The sequence below is a fragment of the Pollicipes pollicipes genome, unplaced genomic scaffold (assembly GCF_011947565.3).
Source record: "Pollicipes pollicipes isolate AB1234 unplaced genomic scaffold, Ppol_2.1 Scaffold_4219;HRSCAF=4965_pilon_pilon_pilon, whole genome shotgun sequence".
Classification (NCBI taxonomy): Eukaryota; Metazoa; Arthropoda; class Thecostraca; order Pollicipedomorpha; family Pollicipedidae; genus Pollicipes; species Pollicipes pollicipes.
The window spans coordinates 28,547,075-28,574,948 of NW_023596448.1; the positions used below are offsets into that span (position 1 = coordinate 28,547,075).

The following is a 27,874-nucleotide window of genomic DNA, read 5'->3' on the forward strand; positions in this document are numbered from 1 at the left end:
GATGCTGCTTGATACGCAGTAATGTTGTGACCGCATGCAGTAATGGAGCCGGTGTCACGGTTGCTGTGTGTTTGCTGCGGTCAGGTGTTCAGTATTGTAATTAGTTAAGTTCCAAGGTAAGAGTATAGATGGTCTGTTTTATGATTAATTATGATATGTTCTGCCCTAAAAACAATGATTGATGTACAATGCTCTTTTGTAATATGAGGTAGGAAAGTACACCCTGACTGGGTGGGGTGAATGAAGGGTGGATTTGAAGCAAGACACTCACAATCTAAGCCACAGGGACAGCCATTAGGACATCAGGTGGGTGGATTGGAAGGCAGGCACTCACACAATCTAAGCCCTACAGACAGACAGGACAAATATTTCATTACCTGCCAGGTACTGAAATATCAATCACTTCATTCCACATCAGCTCACTTTGCTTATAACATCCTGCCTTGGGTAGTTCTCAAAATAAAGTTGAATAGGATCTTTGTCGGCGTGCTGAGAATGCATTGGTTACTGTTTGCGATCCAGCGGTACCTAGCTGTGCAAATATACAGCATTCCTGTGTCCACAGCAACAGCTCAATTTCACTAGCATTGAAGCGCATTAATTTTTAATCATCTATCACAGCACGAACATTAACGCATGATAACCAACCTAAAACTACCAAACAAGATTCAACCACGATTCGCGTTTCAATAAAATCTTGCATGAGGCTCCTATTAAAAAATAAACACTTACGTCACCTGTTTAATAGTAATAAAAAGCAGCTAAAGCTAGCATTCCATTGGTTCTCAGGTCCAACTTGTCAGTTTTCATTGGGCAACAATTTTTATAGTGATGCAAGTACATCTGAGCGATCAGACCACAGAAGCACAGGTTTTATTCATATATAGCGCCATAGTGACATTGATTTTTGTGCGGTCATGCCAGCATAGCATTAATTACTCTGGGCAAGCGTATCGTGGTTCATTCCGCAGGGGCGTGTACTCCGGGGTCGTTGTGCGGGTAGGGTGGGAGTGAAGTTTTGGTTTTGGGATATAATTTACTTCCCAGCCTTTATCTGCATTCACAGCTATTCTTCTGTCTGAGCGCTAAGCCACCAACCTCGCTAGCATTCCTCAGCAATGTTCTATTTTTTCGGTGTGCCTGGTGGGGCTTGGGTGGCTTTATCTGCTGCTGGATTTATCACTTACTATTTTTCCAAATGTGTGAAGGTAAATCACTGATGCCTCTAAGCATGCCCACGGGACTGTGTGTGCACCACGACTTTTGAATTGTCCCTAGATTGTTAGTCTAAGGTAGCCTGTGACTGTGACATGCATGCATGAGGGTTGAGCATGCATATTTTGGATTTTTACATGATTGTGAATGCACTTTATTCCTTGATGCCAGTGATCAAAGGAGGGCACAGTTTCCTGATATTTTTTTACATTTGGGCATTCAGACTTGCTTTTGCACTGCCCAGGTGCAGAATAATGGGTGCTGCATGACTAGGGCAGTGATTGTGCTGTAAAGCCCAATTAATCCTCATAGCAGCACTATCCAGAATTATGAGAAAAAACTGGATGCATGGGCTAGATGAATCACTCTTCATAATAAGATGGCATTACATTGAAGACATTGCATAACATTCATTCATAATTACTCAAATTCTGTTATTGATTGTCTTTTCTGCTGTGGATGGAACATTCACAAAGTTGTTTTAACATGCTCTTTTGTTGTTTAGTATGCAGAAAACAGAAATTTAGTGCTATGGCTTAAATCAAGTGTGCACAATTCAGACAATTTTGATAATATGTTATATTTTGGTACAATTTAACACACACTCAGGTGGGGCATCAAATTGCCCCTTGATGGTTTTTAGGAACGGTTTCCAAATGGGCCAGCATAGCTGTGCCAAATTTTGCATAGTTGTAGAAAATTAAATAGCAGATTGTTTGATGTTAAAATTTTAGGTGTACCTTGTAAGGCTGCTGATCTATTGCAGGTCAAAGTAAGGCCATGGTTTCAGCAAGGCAATTTCTAGGGAATCATTCAATCTGATGCAACAGTAGAGCATTAGATGAAGCCATATATCTGAGATGCTTGCTTAGACAACAGAAAGATGGAATGAGCAAATTGCATTAACATAATATCAGGTATGAATGTCATATCAGGGTCAAAACCAACCTCTTTTAATACTCTAGTTTCTGGTACTCATTTTGCATTTATTGATACCAGGAACTGCATTATAATCTTCCATGGACTTTTTAGAGGTCAGAATAGGTCAATGACCTAAAAGGACTCAGGTCAACACTTTGTTTTTAGAAACATACTGTCTAGCATAATCTTTGTGACTTATCAAATGCAAAACTTAAAGCAGTCTTGTATGATTTTAGTCACCATAACCTTCAAAAGGTCAAACAAGGTCACTGACCTTGAATGAGCATATTAAATTTTGCTTAAAACAGTTATCTAGGTTTTGCATTCACTTTGGGAACCAGCCTGGAATTTGACCTTGTTTGACCTTATTTGACCCAAAGGTCATGCCCAAGAAACCTCAGACTTTGACCTAGTGAGTTCACATACAGGTCAGCACGCCCTGTGAATTTGGTGTCTCTAGCTCACTTAGTTTCTGATATCTCAGGGAGGTCAAATTGACCCCCACCCATAGGAAGGGTATCCAACTGGCCACCAGGGCATGTGTTGATACCTTCTATGTATTAGTGTTGGGAGTATGTTCACATGCATCATTTTTCTAAAAGCATATTGTGCTTCATGGTGTTAGGAAATATGCTAAGTAAACTGCACATGCAAAAAAGCTACAGTTCTGTGTTCAGAGTTTTTTTTTAGGCGTAGCTTGAGCCCATGACTTGCAGAGAGATACACCCCAGAATATGCAACATTCTCTTGGAATGTGTGGTATGCTGATATGATTACTGGCAGATGGTATCCATGGCCCAACACCTTTTCTATACCAAGTCATGCTGCCTGCCTGGTTGAGTCATGTGGTGATCATTGCTGATTACAGTTGTATGTGATATTGATGGAGATCGATAGTCCCAGGAGCATGAACATGGAATTTAGCCTGCTCAGATAAATTCAGTTAAACAAGTGTTAATAAGTAGCAATGAAGTACAATGGTGTTAAGCTAATTATGAAGTATCCAGCTTTCAGGTATCGTGTGATCATTACCAATTTGTAACTAAGAGCCAAAAACTGTAATACAGAATGTACACAGTGTCATCGGATGTAGCTGACAGTCCAACATTTTGTTGGAGAAAGCATATCTTTTAAGGTGCTTTGCCCCAAGATGATCTCTATTGATGAAGATCATTGTTCATATCCTCCTAAAAAAGATGCATGCAAACAGCAGCAACTGTGCTTATCTGGTTTTAGACAACAATATCAAGGCAACAGTGCTAGTCATATGGCATGACTGCCTAGTAATTATTTAATGTATGGTGGTTGGAAAACAATTATATTGTGCTGTTTTTCACAAGTTTTGATATTGGTTTTCAGGGATTATTCAGTGCTTTTGATGTAATCTAGAAGATAATGTGAGAATGGCGATCAGGGACCATGGATTTCTGGCTGCAGACATTGCATAAATGCTCATGAAAATACTTTTCATTAAATGATTTGGGCATTATTGGTTACAAATGTAGTATGAAATACAGGAAGTATCATCCATACTGCACAAGAATGGTAACTGCCTGCCATGGACTTCAGTGTTATCTTCATGGGTCTCAGTAAGGGTTAAAGGGTCGCAGGAAAATTTTGTAATTTGGGGCTGATCTAATGTAATGAATTTAATATTTCTGATATATATATATATATATATATATATATATATATATATATATATATATATATATATATATATATGTGTATATATATATATATATATATATATATATATATATATATATATATATATATATATATATATATATATATATGGCATTGATGGTCTATTGGTGAGGATCAAGTCATTCTGCGTCGGAATGATAAACCATTGCTGTAAAAATAGTAGATTCAAAGCTTTTTACCAGCTGTGCTTAAGTTCCTTCCCATAGTTGAGGTTATTGTTGTGGTGCTGATGATAATAGGAATGAATGCATCATGAAGTAAACCAATAGATATTTAGCACCTTCATGTGTCTTGTAATAATTGGAAAATTTGCATGTTCAACTCCCATCATTTCATTGGATGTGACATTGAAAGCTATTGAATTATGCATGCATGTATGTATATATTTTGCATTTGCATGCATGCATGTATGTATATATTTTTCAGTTGCATGCATGCATATGTATACTAGTATCTCGACATTCCTGCAACTTATGTAACACATGATACAATTTATTCTGAATACCCAAAAATCATCAAAGCAGCCCATGCTCTAAGACCCACCCATGGGTCCAGTGTCTCACTGAGCCCTGCACAGCAGCCTGGCCCTACATGCCAGCTGGCCTCTGCGCTGCCCCAGGTGCCGGTGACGGCGGTAAAGGCGGACAGCAAGTTCGGCCGCTTCCTGGAGTCGCACCTGTCCATCCTGCAGGAGAAGTACTGGCCGACGCCCTGGTGTCTGGAGGCGCGCCTGCAGACCATCCTGGGCAGCCTGTTCCGCAGTCAGCTGCCGGTCATCGACTATGAGAGGTGAGCGGCCTGGGACGCAGCGTTTGGGGGGTCGCGGAGGCCGGAGACCGCGGCAAGGGGTCGACGTACACCGGCAGGAATGACGCCGGGCTGGCAGGTGGCAGCCAGTTGGCGTGGATGACACCCATTTTTGTTTTTAAGCAGTGCAGGACTCACAGTTTTGTGGACTGCGAGAATTGGTGTGCAGCAACATGTCTGGACAGTTGTGCTTGCGGGTCTGCGATAAGTGTCCGCGATTGCTTGTATGCCAGATCTGACACGAAACTTGGTAACTGTGTGTTCTGAATGTGTCTGGGACATTGACACCTGACAACCAATCTTCAGTGAGAACCAAAGCGACGCAAAATTGCTTGTATGCCCATTATCTCCCGTATGATTTGTGACTACGTATCATTGCTACAATGTGAAGACACTCATGCTCAGATATGCCCGTGCGGACCACGATGCTGCTGACTTCTTCCAACACTTCCCGCCGCCGGCCTCTCGCTGACCGGCCGGCCGTCGCCGCCAGGGAGCTGGTGGACCTGCCGGACGGCGGCGTCGTGGCGCTGGACTGGCACCGGAGCGCCTTCAGGGCGACCCGGGGCCGCGAGGACGCCCACCCGATCGTGTTGCTGGTGCCCGGACTGACAGGTGGGCGAGCCGGCAGCGGCCCGCGGGCGGCCCGGTCGTGGCGGCGGGGGCGTTGCTCGTCTGCCGCCGGGTCACCGTGCCCGGTGCGTCTCTTGTGAAGAGCGGTCTCAGTCCGAGGTGGACAGTGTGGTGGTGTGATGACCGCCTGTGTGGCGGTGTGATGACCAGCTGTGTGGTGGTGTGATGACCAGCTGTGTGGCGATGTGATGACCAGCTGTGTGGTGGTGTGATGACCAGCTGTGTGGTGGTGTGATGACCAGCTGTGTGGCGATGTGATAACCGGCCTGTGTGGCAGTGTGATGACCGCCTGTGTGGCGGTGTGATGACCACCTGTGTGGTGGTGTGGTGACCGCCTGTGTGGCGGTGTGATGACCGCCTGTTTGGCAGTGTGATAACCGCCTGTGTGGCAGTGTGATGACCGCCGGTGTGGCGGTGTGATGACCGGACTGTGTGGCAGTGTGATGACAGGCCTGTGTGGCCGTGTGATGACCGGCGTGTGTGGCGGTGTGATGACCACCTGTGTGGTGGTGTGGTGACCGCCTGTGTGGCGGTGTGATGACCGCCTGTTTGGCAGTGTGATGACCGCCTGTGTGCAGTGTGATGACCGCCGGTGTGGCGGTGTGATGACCGGACTGTGTGGCAGTGTGATGACAGGCCTGTGTGGCCGTGTGATGACCGGCGTGTGTGGCATTGTGATGACCGCCTGTGTGGCGGTGTGATGACCACCTGTGTGGCAGTGTGATGACTGCCTGTGGGGCAGTGTGATGACCACCTGTGTGGCGGTGTGATGACCGGCCGCGGGGATTGGGACGGTGTGATGACCGGCTGCGGGAGGCCGGTGGTCGGGCGGTGTGGGCCGGGCGCTGCTGCAGCGCGGTGCCGTGTCTGACATCTGCCACTTCCGTCCCACCGGCCGAACGGGCCACATGTCGCGGTAATTGTTCTGTCACCTGTCCATCGAGCATTCCGGCCCCGACCTCTGACAGAGGCCCGACAAGTGTGGCCCTGCTCTCTGGGTGCGCTTTTTGTGTGCTGTTGGACAGGTAACGGTCAGGGTGCCGGGCTTGGTTTCGTTCTGTCGTTCTGTCGTTTCGTTCTTGGTTTCGTTCTGAGGATGCTGTCGGTATGCTACTCCACGGGTGGTGAGTCGGTGTGGACCATTCTCTGAGCGTATCTTCGGTGTGCTGCTCCACAGTCATTGTGGCCCGTTCTCTGAGTGTGTTTTCGGTATGCTGCCCCACAGACAGTGGGTCATTGTGGCCCGTTCTCTGAGCCTGTCTGCGGTGTGCTGCTCCACAGTTAGTGTGGTCCGTTCTCTGAGCGTGTCTTCGGTGTGCTGCTCCACAGTCAGTGTGGTCCGTTCTCTGAGCGTGTCTTCTGTGCACCGCTCCGCAGGCAGCAGTCAGTCGGACTACATCCGCAGCCTGATCCTGGTGTCGGAGCGCATCGGAGCCAGCTGTGTGGTGCTGAACCAGCGGGGACGCGGCGGCGTCCAGCTGAAGGTACCGCATCGGCGCCGCCCGGCCGACCCCCACCGCACCCGCCCGCTCGCTCCGTGTTGTTGTTGAGTCGCGACAGACTGAGGGTCTGTGTTCACCGGAGTAGTTCCTAACTGCGTATCGATGTGAAGTAATCCGCTTAAACTCACGAAACCGGTTTGCGTGTTTTCGGACGTCTTCCATTCGAATCACACATTCGCCTTTGTCGGGAATTCTCGCCTTGTGGGTGACTGCCGCCGGTCGGCTGCACGGCGTTGGCCCGTCTTGTCCGTCTGGGACTGATTCAGCCGTGGCTGAAACTAGGCCGGTGCGGAGTGTTTAATTAAACGTCAAATTATGGACCCAGTGCTGCTCCTGGAAGCCAGCGCCATTGGTGCACTTTGAAACCGGCAGAGCGCCCGTACAAACGTGACATCGCGTGACAAACGTGATTCAGATTTGAGTCTGGGCTGACTATGCACGCCCCGAACCCAGAACCATCGGATTCTCAAGATTCCGGCCAAAGGTCAACATGGCTGAATGACTCGCGCCTCGCGTGTGTTACTCGGCCTTTGCTTGCCTAGGTGGTTGTGTCATACACGTATCACTAAGATAGTCCTTTCGAGGCCACGACGCCACATACGGTGGCCGAACGACGGACGCTTTCTCGTATCTGAAACAGCTGATGATGGTGCGCCGAATGCACGTGCGTCATATGACACGTTTTACTAACCCGATAGTCCCATTTGATCCTTGCACCAAGTGGCGGTCTCCTCCGGTGGCGCAGTGATGAAAATTGGTTAGATACGGGCTGTCTGCGCCCGGTACAGAAGTAGTATATTTCGGCCGGCTGTTGTGACTTATAAGTTGTCGGGACCCGCTCACTAACGACAGCCTTAGGGGCCAGTGCACTGTGGACTTAAATAGACGAGTATGACTTATTATCTGCTGTATTTTTTAATAAATACAGGCATACATATATATATATATATATATATATATATATATATATATATATATATATGCCGGAGTATATTTCGTATCTCCATTTGAACAGACGTTCACACCTCGTAAATGTCAGTTGACTTGTCATGCTTAACATGCTTTGCTGTGTTTGGTGCCGTGCGTCCGCGGCGAACCCACGGTGTGGTTTTTTTCGGCTGGCCCTGTTGTTTCAGTGCCGTGTTATCAGCTAGTGTCGCCCGAGGTATGCGCTGTTCGGGCCGCTCCGACCTCGCCTGATGACGGAGGGGACCGAGCGCCGCTGGGCCCCCCCCCCCTCCCCCCCCCGCCGCCGCCCGCCGCGTGTGTTGCCCGGGCCGCTCCGACCTCGCCTGACTGGCAGGGCGGGCCGAGTGCCGCTAACCCCTCCTCGTCTCCGCCGCCGCCGCTAACGCCTTCCCTCTACGCCGCCGCTGTGTGTGCAGACGCCGCGGACGTACTGCGCGGCCAACAGCGATGACCTGGGATACGTGATCGACCGCCTGCACAGCGCGCACCCACGCGCCAGGATTGTGCTCACCGGCATCTCCCTCGGAGGGTAACCGTTCCCCGCCCCCCCCCCCCCCAATTACCAACCCAATAAGGTTAAAGTAAATGTTAAGGACTTGATATATAAATATATAAATATATAAATATATATATATATATATATATATATATATGTATGTATATATTATGGAGTGATAAGTTTATAAAAGTTTACAACCCGTCCGCCGTGTGTGCCGTGTGCGTAGTTATGTCACGTAGGAACTTCGCGGAGAAATTAAAACGTGGCATCGCGCTGTTACGTAACGACGGTTTATTAGGCGGCTTGTTTGGAGCCAGCCGCGTGTGTCCCACACACACTCGGCTCACTGCGACTGAAGATCTCAGCGAGATGTCAGCTTGTCAGGCTGCCGACCGCGCTTCTTGCCAGCAGTATTGTCATCGCCAAGCAGGCTGATCCTAGGGGACAACTATCCCGCGTAGCCTCCACATCACCGCGTTGAGCTGACTGTGGGGTCATCGCGTCTAACAGCTGACGCTCGCCAGGATGATCGTGGGCAACTACCTGCAGCAGCAGTCGGCTGCGGCCGTCGACAAGGTGCTGGCCGCCATGATCATCTCGGTGCCCTGGAACGTGTTCGTCGGCACCGCCAGTCTGGAGACGCCCGTCATCAATCTGATGCTCAACAAGCACCTGGCCGAGTGCCTGGTGGACTCGGTCAAACTGTGAGTCCGCCCTGTCCGTCATCTCCTGAGAGGTTTGTGTGCCGGGTTAAACCGTGCTGGTTCGTGGTGACTGGTAAACCGTACTGGTTCACGGTGGCGGATTAAACCGTGCTGGTTTGTGGTGGCTGGTTAAACTGTGCTGGTCCGCGATGGCGGCTGGAAGATCTCGCTGGTCCACGGTCATTGGTTAAACCGTGCTGGATTTTTTTCAGTTGGGGAGAGCTGTCATGCTCAACGATGTGGGTTGTGCGATGTTTGGTGCGCGATGTGGATAAGTTTGTGTCGAGCTAGCCAAGCTGCTGATGTGCCGGCGATTCTGAGGTCTGGCAAAACCGGTGGAGGCGTAAATACGCGACGAAGCCGGTGGTCTCCGGTCGCTCTTGTCAAACAAGGCCATGGCGAATGTCACACAAAGTACCAAAGTCAGCGAGATGTTTCGCCCGGCCTTTGAACCTCCCGATGACTCATAGCTCCGCGGTCCCGCTAACATGTACGCTGCCTCGACGGATTGCGCTGTACAGTTTATGTGTTGTGCGTCTGATCAGATCCAGAAATGACTGCATGAAACAAACACTGCCGTTGTTGGAATACCGCCATAAAAAGGCATTGATCTGGGCCATGATCCGCATGGTGACATTTCACTGGTTGCTGTAGGTTGTAACCGGACCTTTGTCAAGGTACGCTGCGTCCCTTCGTTTCAGGCATGAGAAAGTCATCAACACTGCTGGAGTACCGTGGGATTTCCAGGAGGTGGTGAAGGTGAGCCTGGGATACACAGGAAATATTTTAAGGTGCGATGACATGGTTCACGTCGTGCATCATTCTGAAGTGTGTTGGGGGTGCCTCGGCGTCGTGCAGTATGCGTTGAACGCTGCCATCGCCGCGGTGCGGGCGGGAGTTCGGCAAGTGCGCCGTCTCACGTCTGAGCTCCGTGATAAGAGGATCACACAGGCTGACCTGTCACCTGAAGCTTTGTGCAGCCCTGGGCTCATCGCAGCGCCACCACAGCCTCTGTTAGCGCCAGACGTTTGCCCGGCCTCGCGCTGGTGGGTCGCGCACTCCCGCCACGCCCGAACGCGCTGACGGACCTCTGACCCCCCGCCCCCGTCGGCCAGTCGCGCACGATCCGCGAGTTCGACGCGTCGTTCGTGGTGAAGCAGTTCGGCTTCCGCGACGTGGAGGACTACTACTCGGCGGCGACGCTGACCGACAAGCTGCACCGCATCAAGGTGCCGCTGCTCGGGCTCAACGCCGCCGACGACCCCTTCATCCCGTGCTCCGGTCAGTGGCGGCGGGCTCGGACGGCGCAGCGGCCGGACGGTGCCGCGCGAGGTCGGGCGCGGACGCGCAGCGCCTGGGGAATGGTTCCGTGCTGGGGTGTTGACGGAGCCGTCCTTCCATTGGCTTTGGTGACGCGGGTCGGCGTGCGTCGACATTAATGCCGTTGGTTTGGCGTCACCTGTGCGGAAATAGGCGCCGCATCTAACAGAGTCGATATTAGTTTACATGCGAAATGGATATTTTTATGCATGTATGTCAGCTTTGTCAATCAAGACCAGCTTTTAATTGAGACAGCATCATGTCCGCACCACAGTTCGTCGTCGCTACCAGCGTCACAATGAACCAGGGGGTTCCAATATGGTGTGATAACAGTGAATGGTGGCAGATTGGAGATTGTGTGTGTGGGTGTGGGTGTGGGTGTGGGTGTGTGCGCGTGTGTGCGTGTGTGCGTGCGTGTACGTGTGCGTGTGCGTGTGCGTGTGTGGCGTCTCCGTTCTTGGCACGGCTGCATCATACATCATGGGATGGCTTTGGAACATGGCGACCTCGCTCCGGGCTGTCATTGGGCGCTTGAGAGAATCTCCATGATGTGACGGTTGGCAGGCTCTGTTCGCGTGCTGTCGGGTTGGCGCCGGTGCGTCGTGTCCTTCCAGAGGAGCTGCTGGCCGCCTGTCACAGCCGTGCCCGCTCCGCAGGAGTACCCCTGGAGGCCGTGCAGAAGACGTCGCACGTGGCCATCGTGCTGACGTCGCACGGCGGCCATATCGGCTTCATGGAGGGCATGCTGCCGTTCGGACAGAACTACATCGATCGCATATTCGCGGAGTACTGCCGCGCCGCGCTGGCCAACCCGGAGCTGATCCAGCAGTAGAGTACTGCCGCGCCGCGCTGGCCAACCGGAGCTGATCCAGCAGTAGAGTGCTGCCGCGCGCGGGGCCAACCCGGAGCTGATCCAGCAGTAGAGTACTGCCGCGCCGCGCTGGCCAACCCGGAGCTGATCCAGCAGTAAGTAGCTGCCGCGCCGCGCTGGCCAACCCGGAGCTGATCCAGCAGTAGAGTGCTGCCGCGCCGCGCTGGGCCAACCCGGAGCTGATCCAGCAGTAGAGTGCTGCCGCGCCGCGCTGGCCAACCCGGAGCTGATCCAGCAGTAGAGTACTGCCGCGCCGCGCTGGCCAACCCGGAGCTGATCCAGCAGTAGAGTGCTGCCGCGCCGCGCTGGCCAACCCGGAGCTGATCCAGCAGTAGAGTACTGCCGCGCCGCGCTGGCCAACCCGGAGCTGATCCAGCAGTAGGGCACTGCCGCGCCGCGCTGGCCAACCCGGAGCTGGTCCAGCAGTAGAGTGCTGCCGCGCCGCGCTGGCCAATCCGCAGCTGATCCAGCTGAACCAGCAGCAGACTCGGCGCCCACAGCTGAACCAGCTGAATAAGCAGCAGACCCGGCGCCCGCAGCTGAACCAGCTGAACCAGCAGCAGACCCGGCGCCAGCAGGTGAACCAGCGGTGGGTCTTTCAGATGGACGCCCGGCTCCGTTCTCATCTTTGCCATTTGGTTGTGGCAGGGTATGCAGACGGAATGGGCAGGGTGGCCCATCAGCAGGCCCTGTCGTTGGTTTACACGGCGCTGATTAAGCGACAGACTGGTGACCCGAACCGTTAGAAATTATTGTTGCTATTAAGCAGGGCATTTAAGTAGTCAGCTTTATAGATCCGGTCTGTGCGAGGAGATTAGGCAGAGGGCCGTGTTCGGAGCTCCCCGAGGTGGCCCGGGGCTACACTGGCCGTTCGGTGAGCCGGACAGCCCGCCTGGACCCAGTCGGGGGTGTCTGGGGTGACGCGGGCGCGGGCTGAGTCAACGCCTGCGCAGACCCGCCTCTGTCTGGGTCAGACTAGCGCCTGCACAGACCCGCCTCTGTCTTGGTCAGCGCCGGTGCAGACCCGCCTCTGTCTGGGTTAGCGCCGGTGCAGACCCGCCTCTCTCTCTTGGTCAGCGCCGCTGCAGACCCGCCTCTGTCTTGGTCAGCGCTGGTGCAGCCGGCCTCTGTCTGGGTCAGCGCTGACGTAGACCCGCCTCTGCCCGGGTCAGCGCTGGTGCAGACCGGCCTCTGTCTGGGCCAGACTAGCGCCTGCGCAGACCCGCCTCTGTCCGGGTCAGCGCCGGTGCAGACCCGCCTCTGTCTGGGTCAGCGCCGGTGCAGACCCTCCTTTGTCTGGGTCAGACTAGCGCCTGCGCAGACCCGCCTCTGTCTGGGTCAGCGCTGGTGCAGACCCGCCTCTGTCTTGGTCAGCGCTGGTGCAGCCGGCCTCTGTCTAGGTCAGCGCCGGCGTAGACCCGCCTCTGCCCGAGTCAGCGCTGGTGCAGACCCGCCTCTGTCTGGGCCGGACTAGCGCCTGCGCAGATCCGCCTCTGTCCGGGTCAGCGCCGGTGCAGACCCGCCTCTGTCTAGGTCAGACTAGCGTCTGCGCAGACCCGCCTCTGTCCATGCGGCCTCTTGCACTCTCTTTCCTCACGCCCCGGCCGTTATCAGTCGCTTGAGGACGGCCGCAGCGCCCGTTACAGTCCACTCTTTGCAGTTTCTAGCTAGTTCACTTGTTCGCCGCGGCCGTCCCATCGGCAGGCCTTTGCGAGTTACTTGTAGTCCGCTGTTACGGAATGCGTTTTAAATGACTTGGATGCGTTGGTGTTGGGCGCGACTGGGGGTGGTTCCGGTTTTGCGTAACGCCGTCAGTCAGCCGGGAGTCCCCTTGCCTGTGTCGGCGCGTGCAACTGCGTGTGATAGAACTTAGTCAGGCCCCAGTGATATGCGTGTGATTTGAATGCGTGCGGTGCCCTGCTGTGCACCGAGATGAAAACAGATTCCAGTCAGGTGATGGGAAGTGACGTGTGCGACTGTGTTCCATGATCGTCTTACAGTGCACGAGCCGGGTACTTTGACTCATCACGGGCTGGACCCTCTGAGTTTCCCACGTGTTCGTCTGGTGGTGAGCCAGTTGACTAGACATGTGTTGTCTGCAGATCCTGCCGCCTGTCGTTGATGACTGTTCTGTGGGTCTGACGGCGAACAAGCTCAACACGTATTCAGGGGGGTGCCTCCCGGTGATTCCGCGATCTGCATTGTGCGTGCGCGAATAACGTGTTCTCTCGAGAGCCATCACGCACAACCGGAAGCCCGTATCATGGCAAACAGCCGAACTCAGGTACGCGTCAGCTCGACAACACCCCTCCGCTCGCGGTCGACACCTGATGGTGTCCGTCTCGTGTTCCTGTCGCTCGTATCCCGTGACGCCCGGAGGGCTCGCCGCCGGCCGGACCTCGGCCGCACGTGACGTGTCTGGATGCAGCGGCCCTCGATGGGCCATCTGGGCACTCCGCAAGGTCGGGTCCACGCCTGCTGCAGTCCGACGCCGGGCGAGCGTGAGGTCGCTTGTTGACCCTGGCGGACGCCGCCAAACCGCGGCAGAACAAACCGGCCGCCGCCGCCCGGACACCGGCGAGCGTTACAAAGGGACGTGTTCACGTCTGCTCAATATTGTTGATCCGGACTTTGCGCATGCGTGGGAGCGCCCCCAGCGCCGCAGTGAGAGCGTGCTGTATGACGTACTGATCCTGACCCCGCGGTAGGATGGGGAGGGGGGGGATTGCGTTAATTAGGTTGGGGGTGGTGCGGTAGTTTTGCGTCGTACCCACGGAAGCTGGTCGTGGAGTCGGCCAATGGGTGCGATTATTTGAATTACTTTGGGACGTTGTAGGAGGTGCTTTCCAAGGACTGAGTTCGGTTCTGTCCGTGGTAGGTATGGACCTTTAAATCTGGATTACACTTACATTTAAGGCTGTTCTTGCACATTGACAAAAAAAAGTTGGCAGCTCTCTCCTCCCTGATATTGGAAGTCGGATGATGATGTCGGAAGGAGACGTATTATGGTGATTTTAAACTAGTGCGCACTGAACAGATGCATTGCAAGCGTTTGTGAGCATGTGAAGCCGTGACAGTGTAGTGTAGTTACATCGAAATACTTTTGACTTATTCACTGTAGTGACAATATGCCAATAGGTGCCAGTAGGTCCGACTCGTTCACCCGGCAAACAGCGCATGCGCCTCTGTGGCGCGCCTCTGGTCCCGGTGCCGCCTCCGCTGTATTGCCACTCGTCCGCGAGGCGCTCACATTCCCTTCGCTTTGATCAGGTCAGCGCTAAAGGTGTGGTTAGAGAGTGTCTCGCGAGCCCGCGGCCTGGCAGCTCAGAGGTGCGCTGGCGGGGCTGGTGTCACTGTCAGAGGTGCGCTGGCGGGGCTCGTGTCACCGTCAGAGGTGCCCGGCGGGGCTCGTGTCAGCGGCAGAGGTGCCCGGCGGGGCTCGTGTCACCGTCAGAGGTGCCCGGCGGGGCTCGTGTCAGCGGCAGAGGTGCCCGGCGGGGCTCGTGTCACTGTCAGAGGTGCCCGGCGGGGCTCGTGTCAGCGGCAGAGGTGCCCTGGCGGGGCTCGTGTCACCGTCAGAGGTGCCCGGCGGGGCTCGTGTCACCGTCAGAGGTGCCCTGGCGGGGCTCGTGTCACCGTCAGAGGTGCCCTGGCGGGGCTCGTGTCAGCGGCAGAGGTGCCCTGGCGGGGCTCGTGTCACCGTCAGAGGTGCCCTGGCGGGGCTCGTGTCACCGTCAGAGGTGCTCTGGCGGAGCTCGTGTCAGCGGCAGAGGAGCCCTGGCGGGGCTCGTGTCACCGTCAGAGGTGTCCGGCGGGGCTCGTGTCACCGTCAGAGGTGCCCTGGCGGGGCTCGTGTCACCGTCAGAGGTGCTCTGGCGGGGCTCGTGTCACCGTCAGAGGTGCCCTGGCGGGGCTCGTGTCACCGTCAGAGGTGCCCTGGCGGGGCTCGTGTCACCGTCAGAGGTGCCCTGGCGGGGCTCGTGTCAGCGGCAGAGGTGCCCTGGCGGGGCTTGTGTCACCGTCAGAGGTGCCCGGCGGGGCTCGTGTCAGCGGCAGAGGTGCCCGGCGGGGCTCGTGTCACCGTAAGAGGTGCTCTGGCGGGGCTCGTGTCACCGTCAGAGGTGCCCTGGCGGGGCTCGTGTCACCGTCAGAGGTGCCCGGCGGGGCTCGTGTCACCGTCAGAGGTGCCCTGGCGGGGCTCGTGTCACCGTCAGAGGTGCTCTGGCAAGGCTCGTGTCACCGTCAGAGGTGCCCTGGCGGGGCTCGTGTCACCGTCAGAGGTGCTCTGGCGGGGCTCGTGTCAGCGTCAGAGGTGCTCTGGCGGGGCTCGTGTCAGCGTCAGAGGTGCCCTGGCGGGGCTCGTGTCAGCGTCAGAGGTGCTCTGGCAAGGCTCGTGTCAGCGTTAGAAGTTTCTCTGGCCTCTGGCGAGTTTGCTGTTACCGCAAAAGGTCGCCTGGCTCTGCCGCTGTCTCCACCGGGCTAGGATGAGTGGCTGTTGGAACCGCGTAGTGGGACGGCGTAAAGAGCATACGTCTGCCTGTGATGTTGATCAAACCCGGCATCCTCCCTCGCATGACGTATATGCATTCCCTCTCAAATACGATACGACCGAAAGCTGGCGATCGCGGCTGCCAGCTCTTCTCCGTTTTTTTTTTTCAGTGACGGCCACGCTAGGGAACACAGACAGCTAGCCTGTGGGTGCTGTAGCAACTGCCTGTCACTAGTCTGTTAGTTTAGATAGCCGGCCGCACGTCTTCAGAACAAATAGATTACTTAATCAGAGCTTTATTAGAAACTGGCGGTATTGTATTACGGGTGCTGACGAACACTCCATACGGTTGCGTGCGATGTGTCGTTCCCTCCCAGCCGGCGCTGTCTGCCCAGGCTCGTCCAGCTCCGTGCCCAGAGCGGCTGTCCGCAGACACCGTGCTGGTGCCCCATGAGAGCCGACATTCCCCGCGTCGGTTTAGCAGTTATAAGGCGCGATGGTCAGTCCTTCCCTGTATCCTAGCCGTAGTCCGGTAGTGCCATCCGCTAGTCAGGAGTGAACAGCGTTATTTCATGGGAACTCGGACATTAGAAGCCGTCGGGCCCGGTCGCGTCAGCTATGATTACGTGGTGCCATCGAGCGCTGTACACGCAATAAACGCTTTAACCAGTCGCTGCGTGTGATGAACCCGTGCCTTTCCGCTACCCCTGATGGAGGGAGGGCGACTGCCGCCACCTTTAATCAAGAAAACGGTGGAACTGGCGAACTGCCACCGTGCCGAACCCCTCGCTCAACTGACGACAGCAGGAACCATCGGATAATCAGCAGCAAAACACCGCCCACGCCCGTTTACCGCACCATACTGCTCGCTGGTCAGACGGCGTCGCCGATATCTATAAAATACAGCCACGACACTGATGCACGGTTATGTCTATTGCCACACAGCGACAGCACACCTACCGTCATGGAAGATATTTAACGAGACGTGCTCAGAATGATGCGCAGACCACGACGCGAGCTGTCAGACAGAAAGCAGCGCGCTATGTTCCACACGTGGCATTGCGAGCAGCTCGCAGGATATTGCGTGTGATGGCACATGCGATCCTCGACACCTAATGATTCGGACGGCTGAGAGGTCGTGACGCTACGGTCAAGCCCAGAGTACAGCCGGCTCCGCACATAGCCTGTGGCGCCGGGTCCTGAGGGGCTGCCCGCCGGCGGACGGGGACAGGTTGGGGGCCTTTGCGGAAAGCCTGACCTGCCGCTGCCCGCCGGCGGGCGGGGACAGGTGTGGGGGCCTCCGCGGGCAGCCTGACCTGCCGCTGCCCGCCGGCGGACAGGGACAGGTGTGGGGGCCTCCGTGGACAGCCTGATCTGCCGCTGCCCGCCGGCGGACGGGGACGGGTGTGGGGGCCTCCGCGGACAGCCTGACCTGCCGCTGCCTACCGGCGGACGGGGACAGGTGTGGGGGCCTCCGCGGACAGCCTGACCTGCCGCTGCCCACCGGCGGACGGGGACAGGTTGGGGGCCTCCGCGGACAGCCTGACCTGCCGCTGCCCGCCGGTGCGCGTGGACAGGTGCCGGGGTGTGGGGGAGACCCGTCCGCACACATCCTGACCTGCCACTGCCCGCCGGCGGCCGGCCGTGCAATGCTGGTCGGGAGCGTAGCCCGCGCCGCGCCGCCCGGTCTGACCGGGCGTGGGCGCCAGGTCCGGCGCGCTCCCGTGGTGCGCCAGGGGAGCGCCGAGCCAGAGATCCAATCGCCATCTGCCAACGGGGTCGGTCTCCGCGGCCGGCCACGGCGCCCCGCTCCCGTCAGCGCGTGGCAAGTCTGAACTCCCCGCACCACGCATCAACCGACAGGTGACAGGCGCTCCCCTGGGCCTCAGCGCTTGCCCTGCCGGTGCGGCCGGGGAGCGCGGAACCGGACACAGAGAGAAGCCGGCTGCCGCGGCCTGCCTGGAAGTGTGACAATCAAAGCTCGATACGCGCCTCCACCCTATGCGACGGGCCCAATCACCATGACGCAGCGGTCGAGGCGCCGCTGTGGATCACTTACCCTGCCGTCCGATACATGTTGGTCCAAGACAAGTGACAGGCGCGAGAGGCTATCGTCTGTTCGTGGCCCGACCAGACCTGAAGCCGCGAGATCAGACGGCAGCGCGGGCTGCCCGGGCCTAGCCGCCATCTCAAACCATCACTAAACTGCGCACATGACACTGACACGGCTGACACGACAATGACACGACAATGAACAGGCCTGGTCACAGTCGGCAGTCCGGGGTTTCCCAGCCGAGCCTGGTGCAGGCGGACGGGGCGAGGTCCCCCGCAGCGCGCGAGGGCATCGCCATCGCACGGCCCCGATTCGGTGGCGATTCGGCGAGCACGGGCCAATGAGGGGCACGCGAGCTGACTATGCTCCGTCCTGGTTCTATTCGGCACGGTAGACTGGCTGAACCGTGCTGCTATATTCATTCAGGATCGCTGGGTGTTCGCGAAAACAGACGATGCGTTTTGTAATGCGGCTGAAGCTGCTCCTATCGACCCCATAGCTGACACTGTGTCCACAGTAAGCAGGGCGCAACGGAACAGAAACCCACGTGGTGTCCATGCACCATAGAAAACACTCGTGGGATTGCGAATAGGGTACGGCAGCTGACCGCGGCGCCCACAGACATAGAATTCGGATCAGTTCAAAGCTCGGTGCAGCCGCGGGTCCGTCTGGACGTCACGTCCCACGTCTCACGTCTCGCCGGTCGACGTGGCGGCTCCAGCGCTCGGTCTCACACCTCGCCGGTCGACGTGGCGGCTCCAGCGCTCGGTCTCACACCTCACCGGTCGACGTGGCGGCTCCAGCGCTCGGTCTCACACCTCGCCGGTCGACGTGGCGGCTCCAGCGCTCGGTCTCACACCTCACCGGTCGACGTGGCGGCTCCAGCGCTCGGTCTCACACCTCGCCGGTCGACGTGGCGGCTCCAGCGCTCGGTCTCACACCTCGCCGGTCGACGTGGCGGCTCCAGCGCTCGGTCTCACACCTCGCCGGTCGACGTGGCGACTCCAGCGCTCGGTCTCACACCTCGCCGGTCGACGTGGCGGCTCCAGCGCTCGGTCTCACACCTCGCCGGTCGACGTGGCGGCTCCAGCGCTCGGTCTCACACCTCACCGGTCGACGTGGCGGCTCCAGCGCTCGGTCTCACACCTCGCCGGTCGACGTGGCGGCTCCAGCGCTCGGTCTCACACCTCGCCGGTCGACGTGGCGGCTCCAGCGCTCGGTCTCACACCTCGCCGGTCGACGTGGCGACTCCAGCGCTCGGTCTCACACCTCGCCGGTCGACGTGGTGGCTCCAGCACTCGGTCTCACACCTCACCGGCCGACGTGGCGACTCCAGCGCTCGGTCTCACACCTCGCCGGTTGACGTGGCGGCTCCAGCACCCGGTCTCACACCTCGTCGGTCGACGTGGCGGCTCCAGCGCTCGGTCTCACATCTCGCCGGCCGACGTGGTGGCTCCAGCGCTCGGTCTCACACCTCACCGGTCGTCGTGGCGCCTCCAGCGCTCGGTCTCACACCTCGCCGGTCGACGTGGCGGCTCCAGCGCTCGGTCTCACACCTCGCCGGCCGACGTGGTGGCTCCAGCGCTTGGTGTCACGTCACCGGCCGATGTGGCGGCTCCAGCGCTCGGTCTCACACCTCGCCGGTCGACGTGGCGGCTCCAGCGCTCGGTCTCACACCTCGGCGGCCGACGTGGTGACTCCGGCGCTCGGTCCGGCCGGAGTGTGGCCGAGCGGCGGCGCCGCGGCCGGCTCAGTCGACCTTGCCGCGCTGCGAGCGGACCGGTCCGAACACCCAGGCCAGCCCCAGGCCGACAGCGTACAGGGCGGCGCCGCCCGCGTGGCCGCACCAGAACACCGAGCGCCAGTAGGCCAGCGTCGGCTCGGCGCCCAGCAGCAGGAAGCCCATGCTCAGGTAGCTGAACATGGAGACGCGCAGCAGCCAGGTGACGGCGTCGTACAGCCAGACGCGCTGTCGGCGCCGGGCGGCAGTCAGCGCGGACCAGCGCGCGAGCATCCCGGGACGGACCGGCGCAGGGACCGGCACTGGCCAGCTCACACAGCTGGCACCAGCACGGCGCTGTGACCAGCACAGCGGCGGCGCGGCCGGTCACGGCCTGGTTGAGCGGCCGACTTCCAACCGCATCGGGGAGCGAAATGGCGGCGTGGGATCGGAGCAATTGCCGAGTGCTTGGCATGCGTTATAACACGTCCAAGCACGCACATAGAAAACCACCATGCCGAAGGCATGTCCAGGTCCCGGAGCAAGCTCAGTGTGAACACAAGTTATGATAATGCACTCCACAAAGACTCCACTGTTACACCGTGAGCCGTGTTGCATTACGACGTCTGTGGTCAACTTAGCCCGAAGAGCCGTTGCCAGAGACGTCACATGCTGCAGGAGTGGCTCCCAGCAATACTATGTACCAAGGAAGCGGCTGCGAGACACCCCAATCGAAACGGGGGTCACCCCCAAAGTTCTCATCCCGGATCAGGGCGGCTCTGAGGGGCGGGGAGGGGGTTCGCCTAAGATCGCGGCCGCTATAAGGGCTCTCGCCTCAGACCGGAGTCACTCTCTAGACCCTAACCACCGACGAGAGGCGTTCCCACAGATCCCACCCGGGACAGGAGCCGCTCTCTGGCATCCCGCCGGAGACGAGAGGCACTCCCACAGGTCCCACCCGAGACAGGAGCCGCTCTCTGGCATCCCACCGGAGATGAGAGGCACTCCCACAGGTCCCACCCGAGACAGGAGCCGCTCTCTGGCATCCCACCAGAGACGAGAGGCACTCCCACAGATCCCACCCGAGACAGGAGCCGCTCTCTGGCATCCCACCGGAGATGAGAGGCGCTCCCACAGATCCCACCCGGGACAGGAGCCGCTCTCTGGCATCCCACCGGGGACGAGAGGCACTCCCATAGATCCCACCCGAGATAGGAGCCGCTCTCTGGCATCCCACCAGAGACGAGAGGCACTCCCACAGGTCCCACCCGAGACAGGAGCCGCTCTCTGGCATCCCACCGGAGATGAGAGGCGCTCCCACAGATCCCACCCGGGACAGGAGCCGCTCTCTGGTATCCCACCGGGGACGAGAGGCACTCCCATAGATCCCACCCGAGATAGGAGCCGCTCTCTGGCATCCCACCAGAGACGAGAGGCACTCCCACAGGTCCCACCCGAGACAGGAGCCGCTCTCTGGCATCCCACCGGAGATGAGAGGCGCTCCCACAGATCCCACCCGGGACAGGAGCCGCTCTCTGGTATCCCACCGGGGACGAGAGGCACTCCCATAGATCCCACCCGAGATAGGAGCCGCTCTCTGGCATCCCACCAGAGACGAGAGGCACTCCCATAGATCCCACCCGAGACAGGAGCCGCTCCTGGCATCCCACCGGAGATGAGAGGCACTCCCACAGATCCCACCCGAGACAGGAGCCGCTCTCTGGCATCCCACCAGAGACGAGAGGCACTCCCATAGATCCCACCCGAGACAGGAGCCGCTCTCTGGCATCCCACCGGAGATGAGAGGCACTCCCACAGGTCCCATCCGAGACAGGAGCCGCTCTCTGGCATCCCACCGGAGACGAGAGGCACTCCCATAGATCCCACCCGAGATAGGAGCCGCCCTCTGGCATCCCACCAGAGACGAGAGGCACTCCCATAGATCCCACCCGAGACAGGAGCCGCTCTCTGGCATCCCACCGGAGATGAGAGGCACCCCCACAGATCCCACCCGGGACAGGAGCCGCTCTCTGCATCCCACCAGAGACGAGAGGCACTCCCATAGATCCCACCCGAGACAGGAGCCGCTCTCTGCATCCCACCGGAGATGAGAGGCGCTCCCACAGATCCCACCCGGGACAGGAGCCGCTCTCTGCATCCCACCAGAGACGAGAGGCACTCCCATAGATCCCACCCGAGACAGGAGCCGCTTGCTCTGCGAGATCTTACCTGAGGCGACAGCCGCCGGCGCAGCAGACGGTCCCACACATCCTCGACGGCCATGTACAGGGGGCAGACCAGCAGCGACAGGTAGTACCCGGACCGGATGCCGTGCCAGAACGCCGACACCAGCATCGTCAGCGATGCCCTGGGGTCACGCCAGGCCCGGCCGGGGTCACAGGGCAGCGGGGTCAGTGGAGCGTGGGTCATTATCAGTGACGCGTTGTAGGTAACTCAGGTTGAAAAGGTGTGAATAGAAAATAGGAATGAAATAACACGTCAAGAAATGGCATGTCGCTACTGATGCGATAGCATGCGAAATATCGCAAGTCGTGTACGAGAGCAAGACATTTGTTCGATACGGACATCAGCTCCAAACATAGGCGTGGGAACGGAGGAACGCGGGTGCCCTGGTATCCCCACTTCCCTGCTGCTCTCTGGTCCCTATCTCAGAACGTATTTGTCTGTCCCTGCTCTACTTCCACTTCCATTTAAATCTAATACCTTGTTGCCCTGCCCTGCCCTGCCATCATCCTCAGCTCTCCAGCCTCGCTCTGGCCGCCTCACCTGACCACCTTGGAGCCGGGCACGCTGCGGTACACCACCGTGTACAGCCAGTACTGCACCGTGGTGTTCCACTGCTTCAGCACGGACGTCATGGTCACGTCCAGCTCCACCCTGTCCTCCCGGATGTTGTGCACCGTCTCGAAGTCGTACCGGGCCGCCGCCAGCGCCGCGCGGTCCTCCATGCTGCCGGCGACCGGGCGCCGTCAGACGACAGGCGTCACGTCACGTCACGTCACGTCACGGCACGGCACGGCACGTCACGTCACGGCACGGCACGGCACGGCACGGCACGGCACGGCACGGCACGGCACGGCACGGCACGGCACCGGCACGGCACGGCACGGCACGGCACGGCACGGCACGGCACGGCACGGCACGGCACGGCACGGCACGGCACGGCACGGCACGGCACGGCACGGCACGGCACGGCACGGCACGGCACGGCACGGCACGGCACGGCACGGCACGGCACGGCACGGCACGGCACGGCACGGCACGGCACGGCACGTCACGTCACGTCCCGTCACATCAGGTCACGTCAAGTCACGTCATGGCACAGCACGGCACGTCACGGCACGTCGCGTCACGTGCCATGGAAGAAAGTGGGCCATAGGGAACATAGCCTTTCTATTGTTGTCTATAGAACAGAATCTTTCACAATTACAGAGTGGATCATGGAAAACATGGCCCTTTTATCGTGTCTATAGAAAAAAATCTATCACGATTACACGCATTAGTAATTATAGCAGCGCGAGCAGTGTCGACGTCAGCAACATGAGCAAAGCCGTCACAATCATCAGCGTCAAGACATCCGTCACCACCACTGGCACCTAATCCATACATCGATCATTCTATACCGTACTACTTCGACATGATCCTTCAGCAAAGTACATCGCGTTACATAGTGTCAAGTGCATACACTCACAGCTGAAGCAGAGCCGCGTGTCGAGTCGGTCCCCGGCCGGGCCGGGCCTCGCTGGCCGCCGGGAACGCGCCCAGTCCGTGCGCCATGCACGCGAGCTCCGAGAGCACGAACCCGATGTACATGCGCATGCGGAAGTGTGCGAACACCGGATACATGTACCAGACGCGGTACCAGACGGGGCGGGCGGCCATGGCGTCCGAGCTGACGTACTGCCGGCGAGAGGCGGCAGGCGGGTCAGCGCGCACCGCCGCCGCGGCCCCACCGCGCACGCGCGCGCCGGCCGGGAGCCGCGGCGCGCGGCGCAGCACGCCAGGGCGAGGAGTGTCGCAGAAGCTGCCATCGCCGATGACGAGGGCGCTAAAATACGGTCTCTGGCAGTCGAGGCGCCCGCCAAACATCATCACTGTCATCACCACACACCCTCTCACCACACACAATCATGGCCCCGCACCATCACACGACACGACGGACCGCAAACGGACGGTCCAGACGGCAAATCTGACAGCCGCCCCGCCGTATCAGACTGGTACCGCCTGCACCACTTGTGACTGTCCGACTAACGCAACCATTGCGACTGTCATTATGACTACCGCGCCGGTCAGCCGCAGCGCGCCGGCCGGAGCCGGAGCCGGAGCCGGAGCCGGGCCGCCTCACCTCGATGGCCCAGAGGTGACCCAGTAGGAGGAAGAGCGCCGCGTACAGCGGCAGCAGGCGGGCGCGCCGCAGCGCCGGCCGCCAGCAGTCGGCGAACGGCCAGAACGTGCCGGCCACACAGTGGCGATACGTCACGAACGTGTAGTACGGGCCTGCGGCACGGCAGACGCGCGTGTGGTGCGGCCTCGCGGCGCTGCGAACGCAGCTCGAGTGGACCACATGGAGAGCACACCCGTGCTTTAATGCAGATCTGCGGCACAGCCGACCCCCGTGCCACGGTGGGACACGTACGCTTTCGCCCCGAGGAACAAGGTAACAGAACAGATCTTGCTGGCTTTTCCGCACGTGCCTTGGTGACGGATTTGGTAGCGAGCTGGGGATGCGGGGGACTCGTGATATTTCATCGCCACGTGTCCCTGATGCGCACCCAGTCATCACGCGGGAGGGCCACAGGCGCGGCAATTTCATGGCTATCTGAAGCAACATTTGCTGCATCGTGGTTCTGTTGGATAACGCCAAAGTCTGTCGAAATCAGCGATGGTTAGAATGTGAACAGATACCGGGTCGCGGCGTTTGCACAAAACCAAACCGACGATGGCATTGCTTACAACGCGCAGAGAAGGCGGCAGACGACTATAACACGCTCGGACAGTGCGCCCACCAGTCATGATGCCCACGTAGAAGAACGTGTAGTACAGCTGGTCGGCGGCAGACGGCGCCACCGCCGTGAAGGTCATCTCAGCTCGGGCCTCGTCCGAGAGGTCGGGCCTCTTGGCCTCGCGGGCCAGCCGCCAGCTGTTGTGCACCTCGAAGGCCAGTCCCACCAGCTGGGGCACGCGCAGCGGCTCGGTTGGACGGAGGCAGTCCGCGCGCGTGTGACGGCACAAGGAAAGCGGCGCCACTCAGCAAGCCAATCGACATGCTCCAAAAATGTGCACTCGACGAAAAACACTGTCAATGTGTACGATATTTAGTGTTAGTTCCTTGCATTTGCCGAAACTTTTCTGGAAAGAATGCGCCAAGGGAGCGCACTCCATGACTAGTTGTTCGCTTCAGACTTTCATCACCATCGCCAGCCCAGGCGCGGCTACATTCCAACACTGAATACATCTTAGAATACCTGCACTGCTCATAATTCACTACACTACCCGACCGCAAACAACGGTGACATCAAAACCTCACAGAATTGCGGAGCGGGCAGGACCAGCATGACGCCAGACGAAGGGTCGGAGGTCCAGCCGAGCCCAGGCAGCTCACTCACCCGGAGACTGGTGAGCATCTGGACCAGGTTCAGGAGCGGCGACACGGGGTGGACGAAGGCGTCCAGCAGGCGCACAAACGCCAGGTAGCCAAAGCAGAAGCAGAAGCTCATCAGGTGAACATACCTGAAGAATGGACAAGTGGTTGGCAGAGGTGCTGCTTTGCTACTGAAGGCTCTGCCTGAAACCTGCAGCTGTTCTTCAGCTGGCGTCAAAATAGTGGATCATGGAATAGTCAGCAAATGGAAGAATATGTATTAATACACCTTGTTAGACATCATACACATGGACATACATGCATACATGCCCACCAATACATATAAAAACACTTCCATACACACACATGCAAAGATATGCACAACTTAATGACACAACTTAAGTGCAGAGTCCCCCAGATTCATGTGGGCACTCAGAGAAAGCCAACTATGGTGAGCGGTGTGGATGCGTAGCTGCGGGTGAACAGATGAAGATTCCCACCTGATCAAAAGGATTGAGTCACCAGTGACTGGGGTGAGTTCTTTTAGACAGTAGACAGCTTAAGCAGTCAGATGTGACCAGGGAGAGACCCGTCACAATGAACAGTCACAGATGAGCGCCCACGGGTAAACAGTCATTGCAGGCGGCAAGTCAGAGGCGAGTAGCCAGCTCACGTGTGGCTAACCAGCCACAGCTGCTGGTTCACCTCTAGCTGACCAGCTGCAGCTGCCATCTCACCTGTGGCTGACCAGCTACACAGCAGGCTCCCCTGCAGCTGACCAGCCACAGCCCCTGTCTGACCTGTGGCTGACCAGCTGCAGCCACCATCTCACCTGTGGCTGACCAGCTGAATTCACCATCTCACCTGTGGCTGACCAGCTGCAGCCACCATCTCACCTGTGGCTGACCAGCTGCAGCCACCATCTCACCTGTGGCTGACCAGCCGCAGCAGCAGCACGTTGCCGAGCGCCGCCACCACCGGGTGCAGGGCGCCTTCGCGGCAGGTGAGCGCCAGCAGCGTCAGGCCGAACAGGGCCCCGAGCCGGCGCCGCACGTCGGCGGAGGGCAGCCGGCGAAAGAGCGGCCCGGCTGCCGCCGTCACCGCCAGCCAGCTCACGTAGGCAGCGTCCGGCGACCAGAGCACCTCTGGCCACCACATGGTGGTGCTGCCCCCAGCCGGCCTTGGCAAGCTCGCTGGGAAGGCGCAAACTGTCAGGTGGGCCGGGTCAGGACCATAATTTCATGCAGAGGATGCTGAATGGTTGTTCAAAGTTTGGTGCTGTGATGTGAAACAACACATCTACTGATCACAGACCAGTGATCAAGGACCAAAGGCTCAGTTCAGCAAGGCTGGAGTGGGTCACAGGCGGCATATCATGTAACACAGCATAATCTGATACCCTCACAATGGTTGTGATCTGTGGTTGGCAACACGAGAAACATGCTGCAACAGGACTGGTGCACATAAACATTCACAACATAAGCTGTTTTAAACATGAGGAGGTGCCAAAATATCTCGTATCTTCCAGGTCCTCTCCATGCCCTTTCCCTGAGCAATGTTTGAAAACAATGCAAGACATGCTAAAAAAAATTGCCATGCCCATAAAAGTACTTGCATCAATACCTGTCAGTTCTATACTGGCTCTGACTACTAATATCCCAATTCTATCAAAATCTCAATGTTATATAACACCAATCCTTCCCACATTGCTGGATATCCCACCTTTTCCCCACTATCTAGTTCACACCAATCAACATCTAAATGACTTTATGTCAATATGCCAACCCTACCCCTTAATGATCATTCCAATTAGGGGTATGGTGTACTAATGTCCGCTCTCACAGCCCGACCAAACACTAAGTCAGGTGTTTCCGTGAGTATTTGCCCAACACCTCCAAATAACAACAATAGCGATCATATAATGTGGGAGGCAACCCAACATATCATGCCCCTGTCACCACCCCAGGCCAATTCTCTGATGTGACTACCACCCGCCTGGCACGTAGGCACCCTAAACAACCGCCATATGCCACATGTGGCCACAATTTTTTTAGTTGGGGATTGCACAAATGTTAAAGGGCCTCCCAAATTACATAGGGACTTCCTACAGGGGCCTCCTGGACAGTGTTATGTTCAAAAAAGGGGGGCTACCAAGGGCATGTGCTCCTTCGTCAAACTGTTTACTTCATCATATCCATGTTAGGTTTGTCAACAATTAAAAACACACAATTGGAGCCTTCTAACCATCCACCAAACAATTCAAATGACAAACACTGCCTCCTGATGCAAAGAAGGGCCTCCTATACCAGAATGGCATGCCACCCCATTCATGAAGGGGTCTTCACATCTAGCCAAGGGGCCTAGATATCACAAAACAGGGCATCCTGATGCAGAGCTGCAGCCATCTAAGGCACAAAATGGGGCCTCATACTCCAGAAACGAGGCCTCCTAAATATAGAGGGCGCTTCCTAACCCAGTGCAGCGCATCCCAGTTCACTACAAGGGATTCCCGAGCCATCAGTTGCCTCCTTAAAACAACAATGGACCTCCTGACATACATAAAACAGGTCTCTTGCTGTAGAACAAGTTCTCCCGAGCCTAACTACTGTCTAGCCCGGCTATGGGACCTCCTTTACCTGGACTCGTGTAACCCAAGAGGGTGCTTCCCAAGCAGACGTCTCACTTTTCTGGTATCAAAAAATGGGTCCTAATCACACCATTTCTTCATATCTGGACGATATGTTATTTCAAGAGTAGTGCGTCGGAAAACATGCTGCTCATACCGCAAGTCCGTTCATTTGCTGGTATAAATCGGTAATGCAATCGCCTGTCCCGGGGCCCCCCTCCTCACCGGCAGTG

At 57.4% G+C, this 27,874-nt stretch overlaps 2 protein-coding genes across 3 annotated transcripts; one reads left to right on the forward strand and one right to left on the reverse strand.

The window, feature by feature from the left end:
* The first annotated feature begins 977 nt into the window (after positions 1-977).
* Positions 978-11,132, forward strand: LOC119094864 (phospholipase ABHD3). 2 transcript variants are annotated; one of them, XM_037217780.1, is made up of 9 exons: positions 978-1,208; positions 4,466-4,635; positions 5,147-5,268; positions 6,664-6,770; positions 8,174-8,286; positions 8,781-8,960; positions 9,662-9,719; positions 10,076-10,241; positions 10,937-11,132. In XM_037217780.1, exons 1-9 carry the CDS (start codon positions 1,119-1,121, stop codon positions 11,110-11,112), a joined length of 1,182 nt encoding a protein of 393 aa, XP_037073675.1. In that variant the 5' UTR covers positions 978-1,118; the 3' UTR covers positions 11,113-11,132. The 2 variants fall into 2 exon arrangements, with proteins under 2 accessions (XP_037073675.1, XP_037073676.1); XM_037217781.1 differs by lacking the exon at positions 978-1,208 and adding an exon at positions 3,292-3,681.
* Positions 11,133-18,881: 7,749 nt separating this feature from the next.
* LOC119094863 (lysophospholipid acyltransferase 7) lies at positions 18,882-26,203 on the reverse strand. Its single transcript, XM_037217779.1, has 8 exons — positions 25,944-26,203; positions 25,041-25,164; positions 24,441-24,606; positions 23,780-23,931; positions 23,126-23,334; positions 22,201-22,383; positions 21,643-21,781; positions 18,882-19,662 (listed from the first exon to the last, which is right to left on the reverse strand). The coding sequence occupies exons 1-8, from the start codon at positions 26,171-26,173 to the stop codon at positions 19,444-19,446; spliced, it is 1,422 nt and encodes a 473-aa protein (XP_037073674.1). The 5' UTR covers positions 26,174-26,203; the 3' UTR covers positions 18,882-19,443.
* Between the last annotated feature and the right edge of the window lie 1,671 nt (positions 26,204-27,874).

Bases quoted from the DNA above. Each gene is read 5' to 3' on its own strand.
- LOC119094864 (XM_037217780.1), top strand. From the start codon at position 1,119: ATGTTCTATTTTTTCGGTGTGCCTGGTGGGGCTTGGGTGGCTTTATCT. The intron at 1,209-4,465 runs GTAAATCACTGA...GCGCTGCCCCAG, and splicing joins ATTTTTCCAAATGTGTGAAG to GTGCCGGTGACGGCGGTAAA. The intron at 6,771-8,173 runs GTACCGCATCGG...CTGTGTGTGCAG, and splicing joins GCGGCGGCGTCCAGCTGAAG to ACGCCGCGGACGTACTGCGC.
- LOC119094863 (XM_037217779.1), bottom strand. From the start codon at position 26,173: ATGTGGTGGCCAGAGGTGCTCTGGTCGCCGGACGCTGCCTACGTGAGC. The intron at 25,165-25,943 runs GTGAGATGGTGG...TCCATTCTTCAG, and splicing joins CTGCGGCTGGTCAGCCACAG to GTATGTTCACCTGATGAGCT. The intron at 24,607-25,040 runs GTGAGTGAGCTG...CGCGTGCCCCAG, and splicing joins AGATGCTCACCAGTCTCCGG to CTGGTGGGACTGGCCTTCGA.